This window comes from Manduca sexta, chromosome 21, assembly GCF_014839805.1.
Source record: "Manduca sexta isolate Smith_Timp_Sample1 chromosome 21, JHU_Msex_v1.0, whole genome shotgun sequence".
Taxonomy (NCBI): domain Eukaryota; kingdom Metazoa; phylum Arthropoda; class Insecta; order Lepidoptera; family Sphingidae; genus Manduca; species Manduca sexta.
The window spans coordinates 11,645,418-11,673,280 of NC_051135.1; the positions used below are offsets into that span (position 1 = coordinate 11,645,418).

General features: G+C 43.0%; 1 protein-coding gene across 14 annotated transcripts in view; it reads left to right on the plus strand.

Moving 5' to 3' along the window:
• The window catches only part of LOC115440152 (ankyrin repeat domain-containing protein 17), a 55,843-nt gene extending 28,493 nt beyond the window's left edge, over window positions 1–27,350 (plus strand). For 3 of the 14 annotated variants that reach the window (XM_037440880.1, XM_037440886.1, XM_037440892.1), the window contains 42 exons: window positions 2,121–2,388; window positions 2,743–3,012; window positions 3,766–4,023; window positions 4,258–4,411; window positions 4,649–4,859; window positions 5,083–5,296; window positions 5,451–5,676; window positions 5,789–6,058; window positions 6,184–6,464; window positions 7,176–7,280; window positions 9,032–9,119; window positions 9,383–9,442; window positions 10,522–10,613; window positions 11,538–11,714; window positions 11,957–12,085; window positions 12,303–12,521; window positions 12,912–13,099; window positions 13,788–13,971; window positions 14,177–14,417; window positions 14,634–14,923; window positions 15,127–15,295; window positions 15,444–15,681; window positions 15,895–16,027; window positions 16,376–16,476; window positions 16,639–16,855; window positions 17,109–17,255; window positions 17,476–17,598; window positions 17,983–18,137; window positions 19,818–19,973; window positions 20,834–20,956; window positions 21,155–21,304; window positions 21,481–21,640; window positions 21,785–21,905; window positions 22,089–22,324; window positions 22,467–22,697; window positions 23,209–23,298; window positions 23,413–23,553; window positions 23,779–24,207; window positions 24,480–24,605; window positions 25,778–26,002; window positions 26,105–26,353; window positions 26,629–27,350. In XM_037440880.1, coding sequence (XP_037296777.1) covers window positions 2,121–2,388; window positions 2,743–3,012; window positions 3,766–4,023; window positions 4,258–4,411; window positions 4,649–4,859; window positions 5,083–5,296; window positions 5,451–5,676; window positions 5,789–6,058; window positions 6,184–6,464; window positions 7,176–7,280; window positions 9,032–9,119; window positions 9,383–9,442; window positions 10,522–10,613; window positions 11,538–11,714; window positions 11,957–12,085; window positions 12,303–12,521; window positions 12,912–13,099; window positions 13,788–13,971; window positions 14,177–14,417; window positions 14,634–14,923; window positions 15,127–15,295; window positions 15,444–15,681; window positions 15,895–16,027; window positions 16,376–16,476; window positions 16,639–16,855; window positions 17,109–17,255; window positions 17,476–17,598; window positions 17,983–18,137; window positions 19,818–19,973; window positions 20,834–20,956; window positions 21,155–21,304; window positions 21,481–21,640; window positions 21,785–21,905; window positions 22,089–22,324; window positions 22,467–22,697; window positions 23,209–23,298; window positions 23,413–23,553; window positions 23,779–24,207; window positions 24,480–24,605; window positions 25,778–26,002; window positions 26,105–26,353; window positions 26,629–26,652 — 7,669 coding nt within the window. In that variant the 3' untranslated portion in view covers window positions 26,653–27,350. The remainder of the gene's footprint in view (window positions 1–2,120; window positions 2,389–2,742; window positions 3,013–3,765; window positions 4,024–4,257; window positions 4,412–4,648; window positions 4,860–5,082; window positions 5,297–5,450; window positions 5,677–5,788; window positions 6,059–6,183; window positions 6,465–7,175; window positions 7,281–9,031; window positions 9,120–9,382; window positions 9,443–10,521; window positions 10,614–11,537; window positions 11,715–11,956; window positions 12,086–12,302; window positions 12,522–12,911; window positions 13,100–13,787; window positions 13,972–14,176; window positions 14,418–14,633; window positions 14,924–15,126; window positions 15,296–15,443; window positions 15,682–15,894; window positions 16,028–16,375; window positions 16,477–16,638; window positions 16,856–17,108; window positions 17,256–17,475; window positions 17,599–17,982; window positions 18,138–19,817; window positions 19,974–20,833; window positions 20,957–21,154; window positions 21,305–21,480; window positions 21,641–21,784; window positions 21,906–22,088; window positions 22,325–22,466; window positions 22,698–23,208; window positions 23,299–23,412; window positions 23,554–23,778; window positions 24,208–24,479; window positions 24,606–25,777; window positions 26,003–26,104; window positions 26,354–26,628) is intronic. The other 11 variants (XM_037440883.1, XM_037440885.1, XM_037440881.1 and 8 more) reach the window with 11 other exon arrangements.
• The last annotated feature ends 513 nt before the right edge of the window (window positions 27,351–27,863 follow it).

Below are 27,863 nucleotides of genomic sequence, written 5' to 3' on the forward strand. Positions count from 1 at the left end.
ATCTGGCCATTAATTTGTATATAACAATATCATAGAGGTCAAATTTCGATTTTTGTTTGTTTTTTGACTGCGTGTCCAATGGTCATTGTCCGTCTCAGTCTGGTAGGCATCACGCAATCTGCGCTGTGTTATATACACTCGCTTTGTTGTGATTTGATACAACCATCGCACATTGGCTGTGAAGTTGACTATGACCGAATAATACTCTCTGTTAATCTAGAGAATTTGTAGCGTAGTTGTGTTGCTTAGACGAAACGATATAGTTGAGGTCCGGGGTGCGAATCCCAGGTCAGGCAAGATGATATGAAGTAAAGACCCAACATAAAACCCAGCGGAAAGCTGTTCAGTATCGGCGCGGGTCTGGGCCGTATATGTCCTAGGACAGAAAACCCACGGCGAAAAGTGGGTGTCCTGGTTGCTCCTCTGCCTGCCTACCCCTTATGGGATATAGGTGTGATGTGAGTTTGTTTTTAGAATGTATCTAGAACAAATCAGAAGAGGAAAAGAAAGAGAGTTTCTGAGTAATTCACAATACCAGTAGAATAAACTTGCTTAGTGGTTAGACAGTATAGGTAGCGAGGAACCAGTCCTAAACGCGATTTAGGATCAGATTAGCACAAAAAGCTATCAACATCTGTATTCATATGCAGGAAAAACATAGGTCCAGCCAGATAAATCTAACTCTAACCACTTTAACAACGCTACACAACATCCTTTCATACGCATCAAACATTACTGTTTGGAATGCAATTAACTTAGCTATTAATATTAGAAGTCTGTATATCTACATCATTATGAACATCAGCAAAGCGTGCACTGATTGGTGTTGTATAAACAATTTAAATGTGAGTGAAAAGATCTCTGTCATTTTGCATTAGTAAACGGCGGGATGTTATTCAGCCGCCGACAGTAACTGTGCGGCGTCACGCGACGTTATCCCACGCACTGGCCATTCGACGTGTATGGACGTAATCTACTTAAACAGCCTGTATCGGGCGTGAAACGATGTTGAGGTTTCAACTAATACCGCTGCAATATCGACCAATAGGCCTTACGTCAGTGACCTCTCGGACGAACGGTGGGTTGCGGATGCATTGGCTTTAGTGGAGTGTTGGTTGTGCTATATCATTATAATTAGAATCCGAGGGATTACTGCTGAACATCTTTTGGGAGTGGCTAATCTCACATCGGCATACTGACTTGGCATTTGCTATTAAAAAATTTAAGGTTCCGAAGGCACAGTAACCATGGTCTGCTGGCTGGCCAGCATTTCCCGGCGACGATTCTTAGTTCGGAAGCAATTTAACAATATAGACGCTGTCGTTGCCACGCTGCTGTCCATCTTTGGTTGATCTTTAAAGTCTGATTAAAAAGGTTTAATGGTTTATATAGAGGATATTCATGGTGCCATTCAAATATCAGCGGCATGACTAAAACTTACACATAATTTAACAGGGATAAAGAAACTAGAAAGTTCTATAAGCCAGAATTCAGAATGCGTGGCATTTCGGTGGTTTTACGCGCCCGTTCTTATCTAACAAAGACGAAATTCTGCGTCATTTGTATTTAAGTTTATTGATAAAATGATTAAATCCATTCATATGGACAATATCCTCCGCTAATCTGAGATAATATGGAATAAAATATTAATTCGTATATATTACCCCTTATCATAATTTCATACGAGTACTGATTGCTGAGTCAGACGGTTTCGGTTTGGTACACCTGTAACGTAGAACATTTTACTTGGATTAAAATTTCAAACGTATGTAAACTCTGTCAACACGTATTAGGCTAACGTGGTAGACAAGATCAATAGCCCATCTGTATAGAAGAGAAATGTGCCTAAAAGTTGAAAATGGAATTTAATATCACGAGTTTTTTTTTTTTTATATTATGACTCATTAGATATTATGATGAAAATCCGAGAATTGAATACGCACGTCGGCCGAGTCTCCCGGGTCGCATGCGATCGATTCGCCGTCGAGTCTCGCAGCGACGTGGTCGAGGCACGGCCGGCGGCGTCTGTGATTATTGAAGCTTTGATCTTAGCTGACTATTCGCTATTACATGTAATTGTTCATTGTTTAATGGATAGTTGGTAAACGTTGTATGCACAGTTTCAGCCAGCCATGCGGGTCCACGGCGACTGGTACAACACCTACAGTGGCGTCGTCGGTGGGGGCAGACGGCGCGCCCTCGCTGGCGGAGGCGTGCTCCGACGGCGACGTGGGCACCGTCCGGAAACTCCTCACCGAGGGCCGCTCCGTGCACGAGACCACCGAGGAGGGCGAGTCGCTGCTGTCCCTCGCTTGCTCGGCTGGATACTACGAACTCGCTCAAGTGCTGCTCGCCATGCACGCGAGCGTCGAGGACCGCGGCATCAAGGTTAGTTCTGCCATGTTTTGGGTAGCTCTGTTGAGATGATTAAAAAATTGCTAATTTTTTATTTAATTATTGTTAAAAAAATATGGTACCTTTTTTGTAGCAAACGGAGGGCCATGTTGGCTCTATTGGCTAAATGTTATTGGTTTCCATGTTGGCCCGCCCTCTGCTACGGCATTGGTGCAATTAACAATAAATTGGGAAAATATTTAACAAAATCAAAATAATTTTTGTTTGATTTTTTACGCTTGAAAATGAACAAAAATTTTATTTTATTAGTAAAATATGTTTTTGTTAGTATATTTGGATGGTTAAAATAATTGTAAAAGGCAACGAGAACGTAATCCCCTACGATAGGCGTGCACAATTGACAATGATACGAAATGTGCGCGGGCGGGTGCGCAGGGCGACTGCACGCCACTAATGGAGGCGGCTAGCGCGGGACACGTGGACATCGTGCGGCTGCTCATCGCACACGGCGCCGACGTCAACGCGGTGTCCGGCTCGGGCAACACGCCGCTCATGTACGCATGCGCCGGCGGCCACGAGGAGTGCGTGCGCGCGCTGCTCGAGAGCGGCGCCAACGTCGAGGACCACAACGAGAACGGACACACGCCGCTCATGGAGGTCAGATACTATTTCTTCAACGCGGTCGGCTACGTCGTCCATGATATAAAACCCATAATGTCGCTTTAGGTTTTTCAAAATTTACAAATAAATCATGGCGGCTTTGCTCTTATTGGAAGAAACATTTCAGTATAGGTATAAAAAGTTATTTCAAATAACTACATAAAATGCCATAGGATGTCGCCAGTGTCTTGACCACTATCGCTATTGAGTAAAAAGCCAATAAATTGGATGTAAAATTTCAAATTAATTCGTAAGCAATGATGTTGTATTTTGCTCACATTGTAAATCAATTGGTTTTGTTAAATTGAACTTGCGACGTCACTCAAATGACGTATTCGTATTGGCCACGGCGGATTAAATTTGTCTTGAAGCGTGACTTGATAACGTAGTACCTACGTACGAAAATGTAGTAAATCTCACCGTAAGCGAAATGTAACAATCGAGTGAAATTTTAAATAAGTACACGTCGGACGTCGTCAAGTAATGTAAACATAATTTGTAAAAAAAACTGTGATTTCCATTGGTTAACATGTTTCCGTGGATATAGTGTTAACGGTTTAAAAAATGTCACGATATTTTTATTATTTTCGAATTACGTTGGCCGAATCAATTCCTGTTTCCAAGAACTTGTGATTCACAACTATTTGTCACGGCATTGGTTAGGCGGAAGAGCTCGTTGCTGCTGAAATAACTTTCAAATTAATTGATTATATTGTGATAATCTGTGTAAAACCACAATCCGCTTCGCAGGCGGCGTCGGCCGGTCACGTGGGCGTCGCTAAGATCCTCCTGGAGCACGGCGCCGGTATCAACACGCACTCGAACGAGTTCAAAGAGTCCGCGCTGACGCTGGCGTGCTACAAGGGCCACCTCGACATGGTGCGGTTCCTGCTGGCGGCCGGCGCGGACCGCGAGCACAAGACCGACGAGATGCACACCGCGCTCATGGAGGCCAGCATGGACGGGCACGTCGAGGTCGCGCGCCTGCTGCTCGACTCGGGGGCGCAGGTGGGTAGTGTCACAGTGGCTCCAGCTTGGGGTAACAAAATCAATAAACAGTGGCAAAGCAGGCTCAGGACATTCTTTCATCTCGAAAACCTTACCCCTATACAGCGATTACATCCCAAACCCCAAATTGGTTGCTATCTATGGAATGATTGAATCAACATCACCTCATATCATTAGTTTTTTATCACCTAAACTCTTATTGATTACGTTGTATAACCATCCTTGATGTGGCAGGTGAACATGCCGACTGATAGCTTCGAGTCCCCTCTGACGCTGGCGGCGTGCGGGGGCCACGTGGAGCTGGCGATGCTGCTGTTGGAGCGCGGCGCCAACATAGAGGAGGTCAACGACGAGGGATACACCCCGCTAATGGAGGCCGCCAGGGAAGGTACGATACTGCTTGGTTTGATCAGTCTGTACTTTAGAGGTTGTTTTGGTTTCTGTATAAGTTTTGAAATATAATTCATCTTTATATTCAAAATTGCTTTTATAGTATCACTGTCTTCTCAGCCATTTAAAAAGATAATTATGCCATTTAATTCCAGCCAAATATATTAATTAAGTTTTAAATCCGTTCTCACTGACATTTTGGCAACTTCTTAAGTCATCACGGTGTTACAAACAGGTCACGAGGAAATGGTGGCGTTACTTCTGGGCCAGGGCGCGCAGATCAACGCGCAAACGGACGAGACGCAGGAGACGGCGCTCACCCTGGCTTGCTGCGGCGGCTTCCTAGAGGTGGCAGACTTCCTCATCAAGGCCGGCGCAGACGCTGAGCTCGGGGCCTCCACGCCGCTCATGGAGGCCTCGCAGGAGGGACACCTTGAGCTCGTGCGGTGAGTTGTTTAATTTAATTTTTATTGGAGAAAATATAAGCTTTATATTAACTTATTTGAGCTAAGTATCAGCGAACGTAGGTGGATGGCAAACGAAAGTGATTAAGAACTCAACTATACCATAGTAATGCCGTATGGCTTTATAGCGTAGTGAAATATTGATACATTTTGTATCGTACAATCAATTTATTAGATTTTTTAACGTAATAATTTTCTTTATCAGGTACCTGATAAACGCGGGTGCGGACGTGCACGCGACGACGCAGACGGGCGACACGGCGCTCACGTACGCGTGCGAGAACGGGCACACCGACGTCGCCGACCTGCTGCTGCGGGCCGGCGCGCAGCTCGAGCACGAGAGCGAGGGCGGACGCACGCCGCTCATGAAGGCTTGTCGCGCCGGACACCTCTGCACCGTGCAGTTCCTCGTCGGGAAGGTACTGCTACACTCATCATGTCTATTCACAATTATTATTTTTGGTGTGTATATAATAGAAGATTGTACTAACGATACAACAAAAAAGAATCGGGATTTTTCATCACATATGAGAGGACAAGTCTTTAACATAGAAACCCATCATTCTGTTGTAGGGCGCCGATGTAAACCGCATGACGGCTAACGGCGACCATACGCCGCTGTCGCTAGCCTGCGCCGGCGGTCACGTAGACGTGGTCAAGTTTCTGCTGGCGTGCGAGGCGGACCCTTTCCGTAAGCTGAAGGACAACTCCACCATGCTCATCGAGGCGGCCAAGGGCGGGCACACCGCCGTCGTGCAGCTGCTGCTCGATTACCCGCATTCTGTCATGCTGCCTAGAGGTAAGTTTTTCAGTAAAGGGATAAATTATTATTTCTTCTATGTGTATTGCAATGTGTCCATGAAAAATTTGTTTTGTCAATTTTTGAGAGCACTGGTAATTTGTTTATTTAGGTAACACTGTGTCGACGGAGGAGAGCAGCGGGTTGAGTGCGGCGCAAGCGGCGGCGCTGGGGCTCGCGCACGCCGCCGCGCCCGGCGCACCCGGTGCGCGCGCACTGCTGCCCGCGCACGCGCTCTCGCACGCGCTCCCGCACGCGCTGCCCGCCATGCCGCCCGCCATGCCGCCCGTGCCGCCACACCAGCACCCGCACGCGCAGCACCCCGCGCACCAAGCACTGCCCGCCGACCTCCCCGCCAACTTCGCCAAGGTCTACCTAGAAGGTAAATTTTCAAAATTTTACTTTATTGTGGTAATGCCCAATTTCAGTTGTTATTTGATATTATGAGGGTAATCGGTTTTGCTGTGTTCATGTTCGTGTATTAAGCATTTATTTGTTGGTACACAGAGCGTGGCGCCGGTCGCAAGAAACAGGGCGGCGCAGTGCCGACGAGCGGCGCGGTGGCCCCGCCGCCGGGCCTCGGTGCGCTGCTGGCCCCTCCGGCGCCCCCCTCCCCGCCGGCCCCGGCCGCGCCGGCCGCCGCGCCCGCCGGGCCGCAGCCCACCGCCGCGGGCTCGCCGCCGGGCGGCCCCACGCCCGCCAAACACAAGTGCCCGCGCAAGCAGCGCGCCGCGCCTCCCCACTCCGACCACCACTTGCCTCCGCCGCCGGACATACTCGACGACCACGTGAGTACATCCATATCTACACTATAAACCCACACGATCCTTACTGTTTCATACACTTAAGTCTCGCCGTACGTATCCATTAGATCAATAGTAAATAATAATAAGATTAATTTAGGAAAAAGCTAGTCCGTTATTGGCAGACAAACTTGCACCTTATTATCAACCGCCGGTGTATTATTTACTTGCGATGGAGATGGCAAACAACATACGAGTCGTGTGAGTTGAAGCTGAACTGTGCCAAATGGACTTGCTAATAGAGTTCAATTAAAATTAGTCTACTATCTGAAAACCGCAATTTTATGTTCATACAAACTAGTAAATTGGTTACGGGCTTATATTTGGAGACACCTAGATGAACGATGACGAACCCTATCTATCTGTACCTGTCGGTATCCAGCTGTGCTAAGTTCGCTTTGTAATGACTAATACATGAGCAAATGACAGGATGTTTCAGTTGTTGTAACCTACACTGTGAAATGCTACTTCACAATAAGACATAGCCAATAGATCTTTCCAGAAACAAATCTCACAATATTTAATTGGGATATATAGTTGGTGTACACAACTCTGCTTACATAATGTGTGAATATGTTGTACAAACGATTCATTTGCTTCTCAATTTGTCATATATTAACCATCCATCATGTTCTAATTATCTTGGCTTTCACAATGTCATTTATCATTTGTATGTGCTTGCTTCCCACGGTGTAGATATGCCAGCACGCCTTGGCTAAGGTATCACTGCCCCCCGGCTTTACCTGGAAGGATGCTAACAAGAAAAATAAAATTAAATGCCACAATAAATATAAACCCAATGTGAGTTTTCATTCAATAAATAATGAAATCGATCTATTAGTTACGTTGTTGATGGTGATGGTTGTTATGATACTAACTGGATGACGTAATTTATACATTTTGGATAATAATTGCTACGCATTGTACTTGTCTCTCACGAGAATCGCTTTGAAGTACGAGCCTTTCTAATTGGTTCTTTGAGGCAACCTGACATGGCCAATTAAGTCTGAAATATGTGATGGTCAATATGATGAGACTGCTGAAATTACTTACTGCATACGTACAGAATTGTTTCTGCTAGACCAACAATAAAATAAAGAAAATCGGTGGCGGCTATTTTCCGAAACTAATTGCTTTATAACTGACCTATTCTTCAATCTCTTCCTTTACGGCTCGTACGGTAGACAGCGATTCGCGTAAGAACAAGACCTAAAAGAATTTCGTCTTCTAACGACCTCCCAAAGACATTTTGAAGCATGATGAAATGTTCATGAGCAAAACGACAAATCAATAGAGAAAAAAATATTTCAAATACACTTATACAACATGGTTGTAACCATATGGGTAATAGACAAATAATTGTAATAATTTATATTATACAGCACAGGAATTTGTCGATTTGCAAATGATTAAAAATTTTATTCTCTTACAAATATGTATAAAACAAAGACGCTATATAAATTATTAGGATTAAACTACAGTAATTGCCTCCCATCAGAAAGCGAACCAATAGGATAATAAGTACGTGATTAGCCTACACAGGTTGTTACAAAAAAGAGGGTTCAAATCTCATAAGAACAGCTCATATAATTGTTTGTATCTAAAATGGAAAATTATATTCAGTGATTCAAATATTTACTCATAATATTACTATTATTATATTCTAAAGTCATATAAGAAAATTTTTACAAGCTTTAACATTAGTAAATTTAATGTAAACGAATTGTACATGTACTCGTTTTGAATTAGTGTTAGCAAATGTATTATGTTGTAATTCTGTATTTAAAATATAATATGAAGTATAAAATTATTGCACCTCAGATGATATTTACTTGATGATGATAACACATTAATTTCATTTAATATTAGCACTTCTACTGTGCCAAGTAGTAATAAACTTCGACATTCATAACTTGATTAGCCTTTTAAATGAATGACGCGAATATTTGGATACTAATTAGTTTCAACTAAGCAAAAAAGTTAGGTTTAATTCTACTTTTGTATGGTGTAAATATTGAACCTTCTTTTTAATACAACCTGTATATGGCTTGTTTTGGAGACAGCCATGCATAAACTCTTACAAAAATATTCTCATATGTTAATAAGACAAACATAGATTAAATATTATTTTTTAATATGCTTGTATCACTACGCAATGATTGTGGCGCAACATGTTGAATAACAATGCAGAACAGCTTGCCATCTAGTATGCATAACAGGTACATCAAGTAAAATTATGTTTCAGTATATATGCATTGTAGTGCAATGTTGCCATACATGTTGGGCGTCTTGTATTGCTAAGTATACAAGTGTTAAGTCTCATTTAGATGAAGCAGTCATTGCTAGCAATATTTGTTTTTTGAATATCTATATGTCAAATGACTCGTATATATATGTCAACGCGCGCGAGAATTGCGGCGCCATTATGCATGTTCATACTTAGTAACTTTTTAAAGCAATAATCGCGTACGATTATTGCTAGCAATAATTGAGCGACTAAATGAGGTTTTAAGGTGTACCGTTATGAGGATGTTAACGCGTCGTCATTGCAGAGGGTGGAGGCGATCGCGAACCAACAGCGAAACGAACAACTGCCAGAAACTGACAGGAATCTCTCGCTCGAATTAGCCGACCCTTCAGGTTAGTGGAGTTTATTTTATTAAGACTAACTTTAGTAAAACGATTAAAGTATATTATGTTAGACATATTTATACAATTTCATAATAGTATTATAATTAATAATCGATAATAGATAAATAAAATAAAAAAATAGAAAGAAGCTTTACAACAAAAACATCAAGTGAATTCATTGTTGATTTTTATCGATAATTAGTTTACATAAATAAAACGTCTAGATAGATAGTTACAATATCCGGTCTAAAAATGGCTGTTGTTGTACAAAGGTCCACCGACGCTCGCCACTTCGGCGCTGCACGCTCTGGACCTTCAGTTCTGCGCTCAAGGCAAGTGCGACACGCCCATAACGCGCACGTTAACGTTCACGCCCATCCCGCTGTCATTAACATGCCCCGTCACGTAACCCGAGGGCTTTGTCGATAAACGTTTTTGAATAGTTGAACTAATTGAGGTGTAGTAGTATTAATATTTAAAATGTATGGTATATAAATATTAATACTACTACACCTCAAATCAGTGTTTTGCGTTTCCAAACTATTTCAATCTGGCTTCAGTTCTATCCGTGTTTTTTGTATTCATATCACGTTCATAGAATGCGTGGATTTTTAGTAATGTTTAGAACATTGTCGTTTAACCCATAGTGACTAATTCAACTGAAGTCAAGTTGAATGTCTAAAGTAGAGAAAGGGACAATGCACTGACTAGTTAAAGCTGATTATTGACGTTTATTGGTAAAAGAGTGAATGTTTGTGCACTTGTTTGCTTCATTCCCTTATGTGTTAGCGTAATATTTTTTTACTAAAATATGTCATACTTGTCTTCTTTAATGCAACCATATCCATGTCCATCTATAGTTGATAATTAACTAAATATGAGTTATGTTGTCAATAGTAAATTGTGTATGTTTTTTTTTCTAGCTCTAGGACAAAAATGTGTCTTGTAGTCATTGAGATAATAGCTTTTTTTGTTTACCTACTTTGTAATTAATTAACGTAAAATGTATGTTAATTTTAGTATCAATTATTTGTAAATGTTTATGATTTTATTTAATTCATTCAGACATTGAATAAATGTGACATTGCTTTTTTAATATAAATTGTGAATAAAATTTCTCCCTTTATACTTGAAAGACTTGGATATAAATGGAAATGATATTTTCATTTAGATTTTTTATAAGATTATATTTTCCGCTATAACAACAATGGACGGCAACTGTTAAACTGAATTAGATTTCGTCTCAAGATTATATTCTCCACGTATTTCGTTGCAGACACACAAACACCACTGGAATCATGGTGTTTGTGATCATCAATTTTTTTTTTTTTTTTCAATTGTAAAGGGTAGAAATATATCTAAACTCAATATGTATACAGGCATGTTGGTAATGTAAAGGTGTGTGTTGCAGGCGTGACGACGATCCACTCGCCGACCACGCCGCCGTACCCGCCCCCGCAACAATTGTTCCCAGTGCAGCAGCTCGCTACCAACCTCAACCAGGTAAGGGGCTTTTTCATATATTCAGGGTTCGTCGCCTTTTTAATTTACTATTTCTATGAACTGATCAGTTATAACCTTAAGTCAACAGTGAAAAAATACCAATCAATGTGGTTTTAACATGCTCACAGGAGACTAATTTTGATAGATCTATTTCTAGGATTAATCTAAAATGATTAGGTTTGTTTATTGAATTAGCTGTTATTGACCTCATTTAGTCTGTCAAATTAACTAGCAACTAAATGGAAAAGGTTAATTTATTTTAAATCTAACATCTAGAAATGCGGCTAATATCGGCTTCCAATTGACTGCATACGTTCCAGTACCTGCAACTGTGATAGTGTGAATAGTATATATATAGTAAATGATAATGGCACAACTCTCCTAAAAGTTATTTACCATCAAAAATATATTGTTTAATGCATCAGATATATTGATTTGTATATGGTACGACTGAAAGATACGCCGTTGTTGCAACATAATACACGTTATAGACCACTTCAATACAAGACCGACCCCGAGCGAAAGTGTTTCGCAAGTGTGCCAAATTCGGTTGCAAGTTCTTGTTGCTGGATGCGTTGCAGCGGCTCGGGCAGCATATCGGCGAAGTGGGCGCCGTCGCGGTAATCGACTCTGTTGCTTGCGGGGTAGAGTTTATATTGCTGTATGAGTACAATGTCGTGTAGTTGACTATTGTAATCATTGTTGTATTCATGTTTTTAAAAATATTACTAGATATTTAATTTTAGGTATACTGACATTAGGATATTTTACACTGTATTATCATTTGAAAACATTCTTAATATTAAGTAATAAGTAGGTTCATTCAAATTCATGTTGTTAAGTTTTGAATTGATATGTATGAAAAAATATTATTCATTTGTCCAATTAACAAACTGCGTAACTAAAAACTGTTATAATCTACAGCACCAACTCCAAGAGTTGCAGCAACAGCAACTTCAGCAGCTAGCGGTGCAGCAACAGCAACAGCAGCAACACCAGCAACAACAGCAGCAACAAAAGAAACAGCAACAACAACAGCAGCAGCAGCAACAACAATACGTGCAGGACCTTCAGAGGCCTGAGAACTATGTGGTTGCACCGGTAAGACACACTGTGAATTACTATTGATTGATCAAGTGATAGCAATTAATGTGCATTGTTAATAAGATATATCATAACACATTTCTGCAATGAAACATTTTCGATTTTTAATTGCGGTAACACAATTTGAGAGACTATGATAACTTGCCAAATCCATACTGTTCTATCCTTATAAATATCAAAATTGCAATTTAACCAACGATGTGTCGGTCCTGTATGATATAAGTTGTGTGTGCGTGCAGGCGGCGGAGGACAGCAGCGCGAGCGCGGCGGAGGCGCGGGAGCTCGGCGCCGTGCTCGCCTACCTGCAGCGGGAGGTGCCCTCGCTCGTCGCGCTGCCGCCCAACGAACTGCGCTCGCTCGTGCTGCAGGCCAGTACTCCACACTACCAACTTATCACCAGATAACAAATACAAGAAGCGTTTTGATCATGCATTGAATTCTAAAAATATCTGATCTAGATACATTTTCTTGTTTCGTTTATTTTTGAGATGCCAATGTGGATCATCATATTATGTTTTAACTCAATTCATATAATTATGTATACGTAATTAAAGCATTTTAAATAATGGTAAGTATCAACTATAGGTAATGCAGCAGAAATCCCACGAGATCCTCTCGACCAAGTGCGAGGGCGAGGGTGAGGCGGAGGGCGCCGCGGAGGTGGAGGGCGCGGGCGAGCAGGAGGGCGACGAGTGTCACACGCGCCGCTTACTGGCCGCCGCCGAGCAGGCGCTCGCCGCCGACTGGCCGCGCCAGGACCACCACCACCATCATCACCATCACCACCACCATGTCGACCTCACGGTAATCAACAAATATATACTAAATATTTATTAATTACAAGGCTGAAGTATAAACCTATATAATATAAATAAAAAATAAAATACATAAATTATTCATTCATTAATTGACAGTTATACGACATGTTCATTGTTTGCCAGAATTCATCTACGTTACCAATCTGTGTGTTTAGAATGTAGCAAAGAAATACGATACGGTGACTAACGCATTGATTTCTCGATCAATCACAAACATCGAAATTAAACGACATCGACTTACGAGTCGAGATTTTCGGGATATTTTAATGGATCAGATAGGTTTCATTTAACTTGCATTGTTATCCATAAAAGCGTTGATTTAAATTATCCAGACCATAATAATGTTTCGTTTGTGTGAATGTGTTGTAAACCGCAGTTGTCGCAGGTGGGCAACGGTTGTCAATACCGCGTGTGCTCGTCGCCGACGGGCGCGCTGGAGGGCGAGGCGGAGCCGCTGCCGCACGCGGCGCACGCGCAGCACCCGCAGCATCCGCAGCACCCGCAGCAGGACATGCAGCCGCACTTCGCTCTGCCGCCACCCACGCTGCCTTACGACGACTTCAGGTATATTATCTCAACACCAATTTATTAACTGACTCACAACAAAAGGAGGAGGTAATTGTTATGTTTAGTTTGTGGGCACTTAATAAAACAATTCCGATGCAATCAATGACACTGCTACTCGCGCGGCGGCCGGGCGGGAAGTGAGCGGCGAGCTGTCGCTCCCCGCTCTCCCTACTCCCGTACGTCCCACCAGTACGCGTGTCTATATTTATTATCTATACACTACAGTAATCAATTCGTGTGTTTCTATGTCTTTTTAACGTATTTCCACTGATTACTCTGAGAATAATGTGCCGATTTGCGTCATCCTTCTTTTATTTAGTAAAGCTACAAGTTACTTGATTATAATAATACATAAAAACCTATTAATGTAGTATCATTGACTGTAAAAGAAATGTGTATTGATATTTCATTATATTGAGGTTACATTATTCAAGATGACTGGTTCCATGTGGGCACTATATCGTGCGGGAAAAATCACATAGTTTTTCATAGCGATTCATAACATTTTATGGTTCTCTGATTATTAACTATTTTAGAAATTACTTTCATTCAGCTCTTGGTTAATATATTTTTATAGATTTTGTTGAATTAAGCATATGTTTTGCGTATGGAGCATAGAATAATAATTATGGTGTTCATAGAGATGAAAAATTCCTGCATATGTTATGATTTAATTTGTTACCAGATCGGCGACGTTCGGCGGTCCGCACACGGTAGCGACGCAGGCCCCGCAGCCGACAATGCCCCAGGCGGGCCAGCAGCAACCGCCGCCGCAACCGCAGCCCCAACCCCAACCGCAACCGCAGCCGCACGCCAAGCGCGACCACCAGCACCACCACAACAACACCGCCAACGCCGCCAAGAAGAAGGTAAATAGACATATTAACAAATATACATCCAAGTTTAAAAAGAAGTTACCATTATTTGGGTGATTGCTATATAAACGCATAAAGAGAGAGAAATATGCTGTCTTATCTCAGAAGGTGTACAAGAGCTGACCATGAGTTGGATCAAGCTACCGTTCTGTTTGTAGCATGTGTAGAAGTGTAATGGAGATGTGCGTGTGTGTTGCAGAACCGTTTCGCGGGCCTGGGTCGCGAGCGGGGCGAGCGCGGGGCGGGCGGCGGCGGCGCGGCGCGCGGCGCGGCCTCGGAGGCGCTGGCCGCCGCGCCGCCGCAGCCCGCGCCCGCCGCCTACTGCGCCATGGACGTCGACGGCGAGACCGACTCCAACCACGACACCGCGCTCACGCTCGCCTGCGCCGGCGGACACGAGGACCTCGTCGAGCTGCTGCTCTCACGGGGCGCCGATATAGGTACACTATAATACCATTTATACGCAACACAATTAACTATACCTCTGCAATTCTATATTGACCATACAGCTATATCGAATTGCAGAGGATGTTCGGAATAATAATATATCACCCCGCATCCCAGTGCACTGAATGGTATATTTCATAATACTCGAAAATTTTATAAGGCAGAATAAATAAATAAATTTGATGTTTATCGAGTAACTATTTCCACAGAGCACCGCGACAAGAAAGGCTTCACACCGCTCATACTGGCCGCGACCGCCGGCCACGAGAAGATCGTGGAGATCCTGTTGAACCATGGCGCGGACATCGAGGCGCAGTCGGAGCGCACCAAGGACACGCCGCTGTCGCTCGCGTGCAGCGGCGGCCGGTACGAGGTGGTGGAGCTGATCCTCAGCCGTGGCGCCAACAAGGAGCACCGCAACGTGTCCGACTACACCCCGCTCTCGCTCGCCGCATCCGGCGGATATGTCAATATCATACGTCTGCTGCTTACACATCAGGTAATTATACCAGAAAAATATGATTTATAGGTTTGATTATGCGTAAATCTTATTTACTAAGAAACCTAGTAAAGCTGAAATCAGTTCAGTTTTCTGCGGATAATGGTACTAATATATGATATAACTACTTACGTCGCGAAATATGTGTCATGTAGAAATGATGTAGATGTGTACAGAAAATTAACTAAAAAACAATGGCACAGGCGGAGATAAACTCGCGCACGGGCTCGAAGCTAGGCATCTCGCCGCTGATGCTGGCCGCGATGAACGGTCACACGGCCGCCGTGCGACTGCTGCTCGACTGCGGCTCCGACATCAACGCGCAGATCGAGACCAACCGCAACACCGCCCTCACACTCGCCTGCTTCCAAGGTAAACACTCACTTGCGTTTATTGAACTTGACAGATAAAAGCTGCCGTATTTTGAATAACTTTTCCCTATTCATAATTTCCGTGCATTGCATGAAGTTATTTGAAAGTCGAAATAATTTTCTATTGTAACAACACTTGTGTGTGTCAGGTCGTCACGAGGTGGTCAGCCTGCTGCTGGACCGTAAGGCAAACGTGGAGCACCGCGCCAAGACCGGCCTCACGCCGCTGATGGAGGCGGCGAGCGGCGGCTACGTGGAAGTGGGCCGCGTCCTACTCGACAAGGGCGCCGATGTGAACGCGCCGCCCGTGCCCTCCTCGCGTGATACGGCACTCACCATCGCCGCTGACAAGGGGCACACCAAGTTCGTCGAGCTGCTGCTGCAGAGGTAACACAATACTCACTACTCGAAATATCATCTGATACATGCAGATATCTTATTTGTCATTTAAATGGCGCGTAAATTACGCAACGGGTCTTTAGTCAATTGGCAAATTTGAAAGATGATGTACTCTCTTTCTGTACTACCAGACTTATACAGATCTCCCATGTATGTGAGTATGTCACGAAACATAATTATTAAAAACAAACTTGTTTACAGGCGAGCGGCGGTGGAAGTGAAAAACAAGAAAGGCAACTCCCCGCTGTGGCTGGCGGCCAACGGCGGCCACCTCGCCGTCGTAGAGATGCTCTACGCAGCGCGCGCCGACATCGACTCGCAGGACAATAGAAAGGTACGCCACACTAGGATACAACACAAATGTTATCGGTTGGTTAACTAAACCGTCACGTTCACAGTACTCACATCAATAAAATTTTACATAGTATGTTAAAAAAATATATAGTAATTTGACGGGCAGACTTGATAATAAGTGAACATTGCATCACTATAAAGACTGAAGTGTATTTACAGACACTACGCACGCGGAACATGTCAATAAGTTGTACGCGCCAGCTTTAGATAATTGACTTAGATGAAATTTTATAGCATCGTGAAGGATTTTGAGCTTTCGGTTACACTCATCTATCTTCATGTTCATGTTGTGTCGAAATGTAAATATTTTGTATATTTTTGTTTATAGGTCTCATGCCTGATGGCGGCCTTCCGTAAAGGCCATACTAAAGTGGTCAAATGGATGGTCGGTGTCGTCACGCAATTCCCCTCAGACCAAGAGATGACAAGGTATTTTGTTTATTTTCTTTATTTTTTTTAAATTCGTTTTTTTTTCAAGCTAGATATTTACCCTTCCCTGAGTCTTATGTGGTGATATTATAATTGTCGACTGCTCTAAGCAATGTTTCAACTGCGTCAGTTGTTTGATGGAAACATATGTGTTGTCGTCAGGTACATCTGCACGATCTCTGACAAGGAGCTGCTGGAGAAGTGCCAGGAGTGCGTGCGCGTGATCCGCGCGGCCAAGGAGACGCAGGCGGCGCGCGCCAACCAGAACGCCACCATCCTCCTCGAGGAACTCGACGCCGAGCGCTGCCGCGAGGAGTCGCGCCGCCAGGCCGCTGCACGACGCCGCGAGCGCAAGAAGAAGAAGAAGATGGAGAAAAAGGTATATGCCAACACATATACATAATGGTTTTGATGCACCGGGTGTCTGTCGCATGTATTTATGAAGACATGTTGCGACAATACTAGAGGCACAATGCAAAACAATACTAATTTTGATATGACCGGAATTATAAGTGACAGATATATCAGTTATATCTACCAAGCATTGCTTTGTACGCTTAAAGCAATATTCTCATAATTTATGAAAAAAAGACACCCAATAACAAATGAAATGAATTTTTAATGTTATCCAGGAGGAAAGGCGCAAGCAGCAGCAGGAGAACGACAAGAACTCGATGTTCTGCGAGCGGAACCTGGGCGAGTGCTCGGAGGGCGGCGAGGGGGACGACGAGCCCGCCGCCAAGGAGGAGGGCGACTCCGGCATCGATGCCAACTCGCAGGTACGTCACTACCCAAACAAATCATACTACTCTGTTGATGGAATAGATATAAAGAGCTTAGTGGATAGCCAATAAAACTTGAATCAACTAAACTCTTCAACCCACATAATAAGAATGGGTTGTGTGTCTTTAGTTTGTAAACAAAAGGATTAAAAGTTGTATTGTTGACGACTCTGATGAGATCTCGTTTGCATCCCATATTTTAATGTGTATTGTACAGGGCTCATGCTCTTCCTCGGACGTGAAAGCGCCACCAGCTCAGACCACCAAGAGCAAAAAGAAGAAGAAAGAGGAGAAAAACGCGCCTCAGCAAACCGCCGCCGCCAAGAAACAACCAGACAAAGTGAGTAGCTTCCAACAGACAATAATAGAGTTCCCGTTCAGATCGCTACCAACAGTTTGATTCGTAACTTATTATGGTTTTGAGAACCTGGTTTTATAAGTGTAGTGTTTCATTTTTTCATGTCTAAAAAGCATCCGACTGGTTTTCCCAATTTGCTGCAATAAATAATGAAATGTTAGTACATGTAACATTGTATAACTGTGTATACATTAATACGTATCTAATATACAATGTCTAATTTAGCTACTCGGGCGCCTAAAGGCATTCTCCTACACCTTGTGATGACACTCTTAGGCCATAACGTTTCCCCTAAGACCTGCCGTCACTAGCAACTGATCGGTCCCCTTATGACCGGCATTACTAACAACTCAACACCTTTCTCAGACCAAACCGAAACTAGAGACGAAAACGGAGCGCGAGAGCACTCCGAAGCCGGACAAGAAGCAGGAGAAGGAGAACGTGGCGCCCGCGTCTCCCCCCGCCACGCCAGCCAAACCTGCGCCGCCTCCGGAACGCCGCCAGCCCGACAAGAAGGACAAGTCAGTACACTAACAAACTAGTAGCTGAACAATTTGCAAGATGTTTGTGTATATAGTTAGTCGACGAACAATACCCAATGAAGGAATGCAAAGGATTTTTGGCGAAATAAAATCTTTAATTGAACCAATTAAGCATCCAAAGCTATTATAGAGCAATAATAAACGCATCAATTAATGATCATCGTTAAAATCCTCTGTCGTCCTGTCCCGTTCTCTATACAATGTCGATAAACACAATTGGGTCGACAAAATATGTTTCCCCTTTATAAATCCAACTAAAATCTACATACCTAAAAGACTTGTTTGGCCAAATTGTTTATAGTGTAGTGCCCAGCTTAATATAGCGGTTATACAAAGGCAGCTTGAGTTATAACACTACGCGCAATTGCCTGAAGTTAGTCATGAGTGGCGCCAATATTAAGATCAAAAAGTAAAGGAAACTGGAATAGTAAAGGGCTAGTGAAGTGACAAAGGTTATCTTTAAATTGAGCGTATCTTACATCGATGTTGTAGTAGTCCTTACCAACAAAGAGTAATCAGTTTATTTCACCTGCTCGAATTAAACACAGTTCTCACAAAGTCTATGATAATATAGTGAAGAAACTAAGTTTTGCAATCGTTGTTAAAAAGGCTGGTAGTAAGTTCAAGCTGTCTATGTATTGCCGCTGTTAACGATTACTGCGCACGATCTCAATACGCCGCCCTAAAGTTATTGAAAAAGCGTAATCCCACGCGGAAACATTGTCTCATTGTAACCTAGTTCTTTACTGAATGACGAGAGGTAATGGCAGCTCAGCCACCCTTGTTTTTTGCATAAGGGCCTCGAAAAAAATACTGAATGGTACTCCACTGTCCTTGTTATTCTGAGATGTTAGATCCAATACATTCTATTCAATATTATTACATAGTCATATTCCCATTTCATATTTCCTTCGAAATGGTTTCAAGAAAACATCAAGATTTTTTTAAATCCATAATTATTTCCTACTATTTCAGACTTTAAATTTAAGCATTATTTTAATTTCATATTACCCTTTCAAATATAACCACCGGGCTACAGTAACGGTCGTGCGTGTTAATCTCCTATTGCGTTGATATTTGCGTGATCAAAAGTTGTTAATTATTTGCCAAAGTTTGTGTATTCGATCAACAATCAATTCAAAAAATCTGAAATTTTAAACTGATTAACGAACATAGGTAAATGTGCCAAATTTTTATTCAAGATAAAATATTGGCATGTTAATATAAAGCCAAAGTATTACGTTAAGTACTATAATAAACAATAACTGTTAATCTTTGGTAAATAATTATGAAGTCATTTATTTGATTTTATGGAAATTATAATTTGCTGTATATTATACAAGGCTATGATTTGCTCACTCGCCATATTCGGTCATGACATAATTATATCTAAATAATTTAAGTCTATATAATTTTATTTTCCATACAAAATATCAACACAAATAGTTATAAATCAAATGTGCTGGAATCCGAGTGAATAAGGCGAGAGAACGAATCAACAGTGTTGTATACAAGCTACCTGTATGCTGTGTGGGTTATTACTTGACGATAGCTTGCATGTTAGTGTTGCGTGGTATATAAACCGCTTATTATATTTTAATTTATTACAAGAGGACGTTTTAATAGGGGGGTTTAAGGTGATATGTATTGTTCTTGCAGAAAACCGGAAGAGGAAAGCCCTAAGAGTTTAACAGTACAGAACGTTAAATACGGCAATAATTCTAGAAAGAGCCAAGTGTTCGAATCCACTAGGCACAATGTGGACACAGACACAGAGACTATGGACAAAAATAAAAAGACCAACATCAGCCACCAGTAAGTTGGGAACGCGCCCATTCACGCACAGACACGTTACTATGAGTTTTTTACGTTTACCATAACGTTATTGGCTTGGTGTTCACCGATTCAATGGGGGGTGTCAGGACTGTTTTAAATCTTGTATCAATAAGCTTAACGTTCATATTTCGTTAATATTGTATGTCTACTACAGTATTATTAAAATACGAACGCTAACATTAATAATTAACCGACTTCAAAAAAAGGAGGAGGTTCTCAATTTGCCTGCATTTTTTTTTTTGTGTTTTAAACTGCCTCGCATCTATCAGTGAACGACAGCCCGAAGTCAACGAGTAATGTGTGAGGACGTTCAATAACGTAACGCCTTACATGCGTTTAATATGCATTATTCGTTGGCTTGACGTCTGTTAACGTCAAAGACTCGTAGTAATCTCCGATACGAAATCATTGTCAACGTCGAATGTCCTCACGTTAATATTGTTAGAGCGTTGCATGTATGCCCTGAACATTGTTGCACTTTTTTGTTTTTTTTTTTTATTATTTTATTTTGCATGATACATTGACATTGATTTGTATGTAGTGTATAAGTTATGATGTAAGTTTCACTTCTAACAATGTACATTTATATCAACATATAAAAAAATAATTCGTTAATAGTTCTTACTGTATTAGAAATTAGAATGAAAATAATTAAACTTTTAATATTTCAACATTATGCAGATTTCGATAATAGAATTTGTGAATTTACAATCATGTCAATAATCTAAGATGTAGTATCTTTGCAACTATAAATATTTATATATTAAATTTTAAAAAGTCAATCATTTGAGACAAAATAATCCACTGGTAACATTTCACGATTATTATTTGTACTTTAGGTGGGAGCTGGAAGGCAAGAGTACCTCGCCCAAGGGAGGCTGCGTGGGCGGCCGACGCGATGAAGGCTGGAAGGAGGTCGTGCGCAAATCCAGCGTGCAGACCACTTCTCTCCTCGAGTCTGGGTAAGTTTACTGTCAGAATAATAATAGATCCAGTATAACCTGAAGCCGGGATGAGATGTCGAGTGTCGTCCAATGTCAATACATTCGACTGACGAGAGACTACTATCCCTCGTCAGTCGCCACGATTATGCCAGCCTATTAGAACCAGGCAATATACACAAACTGATCCCGATTACAATATAATGATTAATATTACAGGTGCAAGAAGGTGTCAGTGGCATCGCACGCCATATCGCGTGTGATCGGTCGCGCGGGCAGCAACATCAACGCCATCCGCTCCGCCACCGGCGCGCACATCGAAGTCGACAAGCAGAGCAAGGGACAGGGCGAACGGATCATTACCATCAAGTTAGTGTTGCCCTCCATGTAATCTATTACAGCCGTAACAAACAAAAAAAATTAGCATTTTTGAATTCGCAATTTTTACAGTCTTCATTAAAAATAGACTTTTCATTATATCTTGTTTGTAAGAATTTTATAATCTCTTGTGCTAAGTTGTAATGTTTGGAGTGCGTTATCCCCAGGGGTTCAGCTGAGGCCACTAAGCAAGCTGGCATGCTGATCTCGGCGATGATCCGCGACCCGGAAGCAGACATCTTGCAGCTGTTGCCGCGCGCCGGCAAGCTCCCGCCTCCACCACCTCCTGCGCAGCCCGCCAAACCGCCTAAGCAGCCGCCGGCCAAGGTAACACCAGTTCTATCGCCGCCTAAACTATTTAATGACCTCGAATATCTATTTCTATGTCGAACAGTCTTGTAAAACCTGAGAAGGTTGACGCTTATTTGAAATAATAAGAACAGATGTCGATAATGTGTACATTGCATGCAGGGCGCGAGTTCGTCGAGCAGTGGGTCGGGCAGCAGCCGCGCCACGCCCACCACGCGCGCCCCCGCCAAGCAGCCGCTCACACCCGCGCCTCGCGCACAGCTGCCGCGTCTGCTCTCGCACGGTAACTACACTACTATAAGTAGCTATATAACATGTACAATAATTTTGGTAGGATTAAAGCAAGTTAAGATCAATGTCGAAACTTTCGAACAATAAACTCAGGAATAAAGGTCAGATGAGGAAACTAGCTTTAGCCATCATAACAAAATAGTGCGTATTGTAATTACTCGTAACGCACCAACAGCAGCTGCGAGTACTGAGAAGCGTACGGGTCCTGCGACTCCCGCAACTCCTACGGCCACCGGTGCTGTCTCCAGCGCTGGCGGTAGCAGCAAGAGTGGCACGCTGTCGTACACAGGTGCCATCGTGGGCGGCTCACACACGTTCGCGGCCAAGCTTACCGCCGCGCCCGCGCCGCCCACACCCGCGCCTGCGCCTGCACCTACTCCTGCAGACACCAAGCCAAGACCTACGCCTCAGGTAACATGCTTATAACTTTTACCGGTTATATATTACATATTTACATGGAAAACACTCTGCTATTTGTTAATTTGTGAAATAATCAAATAATTGTTACACTTTGTACCTAACTTCAAATTGACTAAATATGATATTGATGTAGCAGCAACAAGCGTCGTCGAGCAGCAACGCTGTATCGTCGTCATCGTCGACGAGCGGCGCGAGTGGCGGCAGTGGCGGTGGTTCAGGCTCGTCACCGCTGAAGAGCGCGCGCGAGGCGTCTCCGCCGCCGCTGGGCGCGCACGTGTCGCTCGCCACACACGCCACGCATGCGCATGCCGCCAACGACGAGCCCGACACCAAGCCGCACCGCCTGCCCGACCGCACCGTGCAGGTACTACATCACACAACTCACCACAATCAAGTGGTTGTAGTACAAGTTATACTATCCCTACTAAAATACTGCATACTATAATAATTATTTTCCTACATAAAAAAAAACCTATTGTAATAACAGAATTAATATGTTGGGTGTTAATTTAAACACGGGGTTCGGAGCACAACCATATATACATATAAAGAACATTAAAACGTGCTAAATGCTAATACAATAAGATGTCCATACGATATCAGCGCGCGCTTGTTCCATGCTCGAGCGTCGTCGCACGACGCTGGCGGGGGAAACGCAGCGACGGAGCTGCGGGACGGGGACTAAACGTGATGCTTACGCTCGGTTCGGACAATGCTATGAGCCGAGTGTAGATGTATGCAAATTACGTTCGCGTTACACTATGATAAACAATATATTTACATTTACTCTGGGTTTCATGTTGCTTTATCATCGTCAACTTTCACTATATTTGATTTTATGTATTGTAATAACATGTGAAACATTTCGGTTCTAGCTAAGTCCTGATAATTCAAGCTCTTGGAATGCAAATGCAGAAAATACCAGTAACCCATCGTCTGCACTTCATATCAACACCACGCCCCAGGTAAAATCCACTATACAGAATCTTGTAATAATAATTTATTGATCCTATCATTGGGAGAGTAAACATGCTTGTGTCATCAATCAGTTGTATAATATAACCTGATGTGTTTGGTAGACAAGCGGCAGTGGTGGCGGAGCGCAAGAGTATTCCCTCTTCAAAGACCTGTCTGCCAGCGCGGGCGGCAGCATGTGGGGCGCCGGCGGCGACGCGCACCACAACGTAGACGTGCCGCCGCCGCAGGTGAGGCAGACCAAGGTCACTTGACAATGAATCTATATTATTTTTAATTTAAAAACAATAACGTTTACTTTTTCCTACTTGTAATAGTAAGGGGATAAGGTTTCTTTTTTAATCACTATCTAATTTTATTGTATGTTTCGACACAAATTGTGCGCTTAACAGAATTAAAGTTTACATGACGGAACTGTTGCTCATTACAGACATTAAGAGGAAAATATTCTATAATGTGTTGATGTGCAGGTGGACGCGAGCAAGGCGCCCGGTTACCGCGGTGGAGGCGGAGGCGGCGGCGGGTGCTCGCCGTGCTCGCGCACCTCCTCGCACGGCTCCACGCCACCGCCTGCGTACGCGCCGCCGCTGTCGGGCGCTTCGTACCCGGCGCCGCTGCCTCTCACCACGCAGCTGGAGCACATGTCGCTGACGCCGCACGCGTCGCACGCCTCGCACGCCTCACACGCGTCGCACGCGCCGCACACGCAGCACGCGCCGCACGGCACGCACGCGCGCACCTCGCACAACATCATGGTGTCGATGGCCAGCGGCGTGTCCATGTCGCCCGCCTCGCTGGGGCTGGGCTACGTGGGCGTGGAGCCCGTGTCGCGCCTCAACCCGCGCGCGCCTGACTTCGCGCAGCGACACCCGCTCATGCAACATAAACATAACGCCCAGGTAACTATATTACCCATATCTGGCTCCTTATCATCTACGTGCTTTAATACAATAAATATAATGATACCAGCCATGTATTATATCTGTAGGGCCCACTGCTGAGCACAGACCTCCCATTCTACGGAGAGTTTCAGTTTCAGTTCGGTTCCGGTTTCAGCGCTTTGATCAATGATAAACATTTTATTCAAATCATATTTTTAAAATAATTCTGTAAAATTAATATTATTTGGTTTTAAAAGCAAAGAATTATAATTAAAATGGTTTGTTTCCAGTTGTTCGCCGGCAGCAGCAACGCAGGCAACCTGAGCGCTCTTCTGATGTCCTCGTACCAACAACAACCGATGAACCAGTCGCCCAAGCCGATGCAGCACACGCCGCAACAACACCACGCTTACCAGGTGAGTACGCGCAACAAATATTCTACAAATATAAGTTAACTAGCTTTTGCCCGCGGCTCCGCCCGCGTTACAAAGTTTTTCAGGCTAAAGTTTTCCGTTATAAAAGTAGTAGTTTCCCCAGAGCCTATGTTCTTCCCAGGGTCTCAAACTGTCTCCATACCAAATTTCATCTTAATATGTTGGGTAGTTTTGAGTTTAACACGTTCAGACAGACAGATGCAGCGGGGGACTTTGTTTTATAATATATTTTTTAGAACTTTTAAAGTGGAACAATCCCGTTATACATCATTGTTGCATAATTTTAACCGTTTACGCAGCGCAGGCAACGGAAGCTCTCAAAACTTATAATTTTCCCGTTTTTGCAACATGTTTCATTACTGCTCCGCTCCTATTGGTCATAGCGTGATGATATATAGCTTATAGCGGTCCACAAACAAAGGACTATTCAACCCAAAAAGATTTTTTCAGTTCGAATCTGTAGTTCCTGAGATTAGCCATTACTGCTCCGCTCCTATTGAATATAGCGTGATGATATATAGCCTATAGCGATCCACAAATAAAGGGCTATCCAACACAAAACGAAATCTTCAGTTGAAACCGTTAGTTCCTGAGATTAGCCATTACCGCTCCGCTCCTATTGGTCATAGCGTGATGATATATAACTTTGAGCACTCCACAAATAAAGGACTATTCAACACAAAAAGATTTTTTCAGTTCGAATTGGTAGTTCCTGAGATTAGCCATTACTGCTCCGCTCCGATTGGGTATAGCGTGATGATATATAGCCTATTGCACTCCACGAACCAAGTACTATCCAACGCAAAAAGAATTTTTCAGTTTGGACCGGTAGTTCCTGAGATTAGCGCGTTCAAACAAACAAACAAACAAACTCTTCAGCTTTATATAATAGTATAGATAATTCTTGTATTCCATAAAAATATTGTTATGGTATACTTGGATGTTTCTAATTATCCTGATGGATTGAAAACTGACGATTAACTAATTCCAATACAATAAATGATATTGACACAATACGCATTTAAAGGTTAGCAGGAGCAGAGATTAGCACTCATTCATCTCTTTTTTAGAATGTCACGTATAATAGACATTATCGCCTGAATGATGTAGTCTCCAAAGATTTTATTGTAAATTTTTGAAATAATTATTTGCAGTCTCTGCTTGATCGCGGCGTGGGCGTGGGTGTGAGCTCCGCCGTAGGAAGCGGCGCCAGCGTGGGCAGCGGCGCCGGTGGTGGAGGCGGCGGCTGGGGCGAGGAGGAGGAACGCAAGCCGCGGCCCATCGGCACCGAACGCGCCTGGAAACTCACCGCCAACGACGACTGGACGCATCCGCATTTGCAGCACCATCCACACCTCTCCGACCATGATAGATACCAGGTATGTACAGGGATGACTATTTGCACTAAAAATCTTTACAGAATATGCCTTAACCGTTTTAACATTAAATAAATCGATATTATAATGAAAAGTTTATACCAGCAGGGTGTGAGCGGCATGGGCGGTGTCGGCTCGGTTGGCGTGAGCGGTCACGTGGGCGTGGGTCACGGGCTGGACGGCGCCTATGGCGGCGTAGGAGGCGTGGGCGGTTCTGGCACGGGCGCCACGGCGGCGGCGCTGTCGCTGATGCACGCACTGCCCATGCACTACCTCCCGCCCGTGCCCGCTGCCGCGCCCGCGCCCGAACACCTCCACTGGGACCAGGCGCAGCACCACGCACCCGACAAGCAGGTCACTACACAACACACACACTCAAATATAATTTCATATAAACTATGTTCCCGCATTGATTGAGTTACTAATTTCTATGCTAGTAGAACGATTTTATTATTCTGTTCCAATACTACCACACTTCTAGCTGTGTGTATCCTTGAAGTAATGCGAGAAAAGTCCACGATGCTGAAGTAGTTTTAAAAATTGTATTCATTTATCCGTGTTAAATTAAAGTGTAATATTTTTTACAACTTTTGAATATCAAATATGCATAATGTATTTGCATTTTGCAGTCTTGGAGCAAATGGACTCACTAAGAGTCCCACCGGCGAAGACAACTACTGCCTTAGGAGGAGAGCGGCCCTCTTGGCTCGAACACGATCGTAACCCTGAAGCGGTGTAGATATTAGTGAGAAAGAATTATATTATACAGATTATCTATATACATACTAGAGAAATGTCCTCTCGAGCCGAGTACTACTCACACTGTACTAGCGCTGAACGTGAGCATGGGCCGACGAGCAGTCGTGCCGTCGGACTCGTCGCGTTTAGACAAATTATAGTTACGTTATAGTGGCGTCGCGCCGTAGACACGGCCGCGACCGTGTAATAGTAGGTAGCTTGGAATGTGATTCCGAAGTGCCGCTGAGTGTTTTGCGTTGCCTTACGCCCCGCCGAACTCTTGTTATACACATTTTACACTCTATATTATGGCATAATACGATATTAATTTCGGTGATTGATGCTCTCGCTGACCGAGAAGGAATATTAAACGTGTATTAATAATAAATTTGCTTGTACATGAAGATTAAATGTCATATATTGATGCACTGTAACCACTGGTGTTTTTAATAATACCACCTGTTTTTTCAAGTGAAATTCATTTTTTTATAGGTTTATTTGGGTAATGTGTATATTTATAAGTAAATTATTATTGAGGACTTACATTGTCTCGAATATGATTAAAACAGGATGTGCGGTAAGTTCTAGGTAAATAAACCGTTGTCAAACTATACTGAGTGTGTTCTTGATTAGGACCAACTAACACTACACAAACAACCTATGTTTACCACACTCGTGCTTTGCACTTACTCCAAGGATAATATAGACACTCATCCTCACTTAGCTAACACCGCGTATCTCAAATTTTTTATCGAATTGAGTAACTTTTCTTGCACCAATTGTTGAGCACTTTCCTACATAAATATAAATAAATATACCACATAATCACAATTCTACTCTATTTAAATTTTATATTGATAGTGTTGTTCCTTCCCATTTTGTAAGACGCAAAATTTTGTTAGCTTTAATTAACTGAGCTATACTACATTTGCAAAGGTCTACCCTGCCACACTCTGTGGGATCAATGCATTACAAATTTCAAGCGTCTTCGACAACACATACATTTTTTTTACGACAGGTTATGTGTGAGACTTCGTCCCTTTCTGCGGACTATATCATAGTCATTAAGAGTTTATAATGCTGTATAAATGGCGTTAAAATTGTTCAATCTGCGGACTGATAAGAT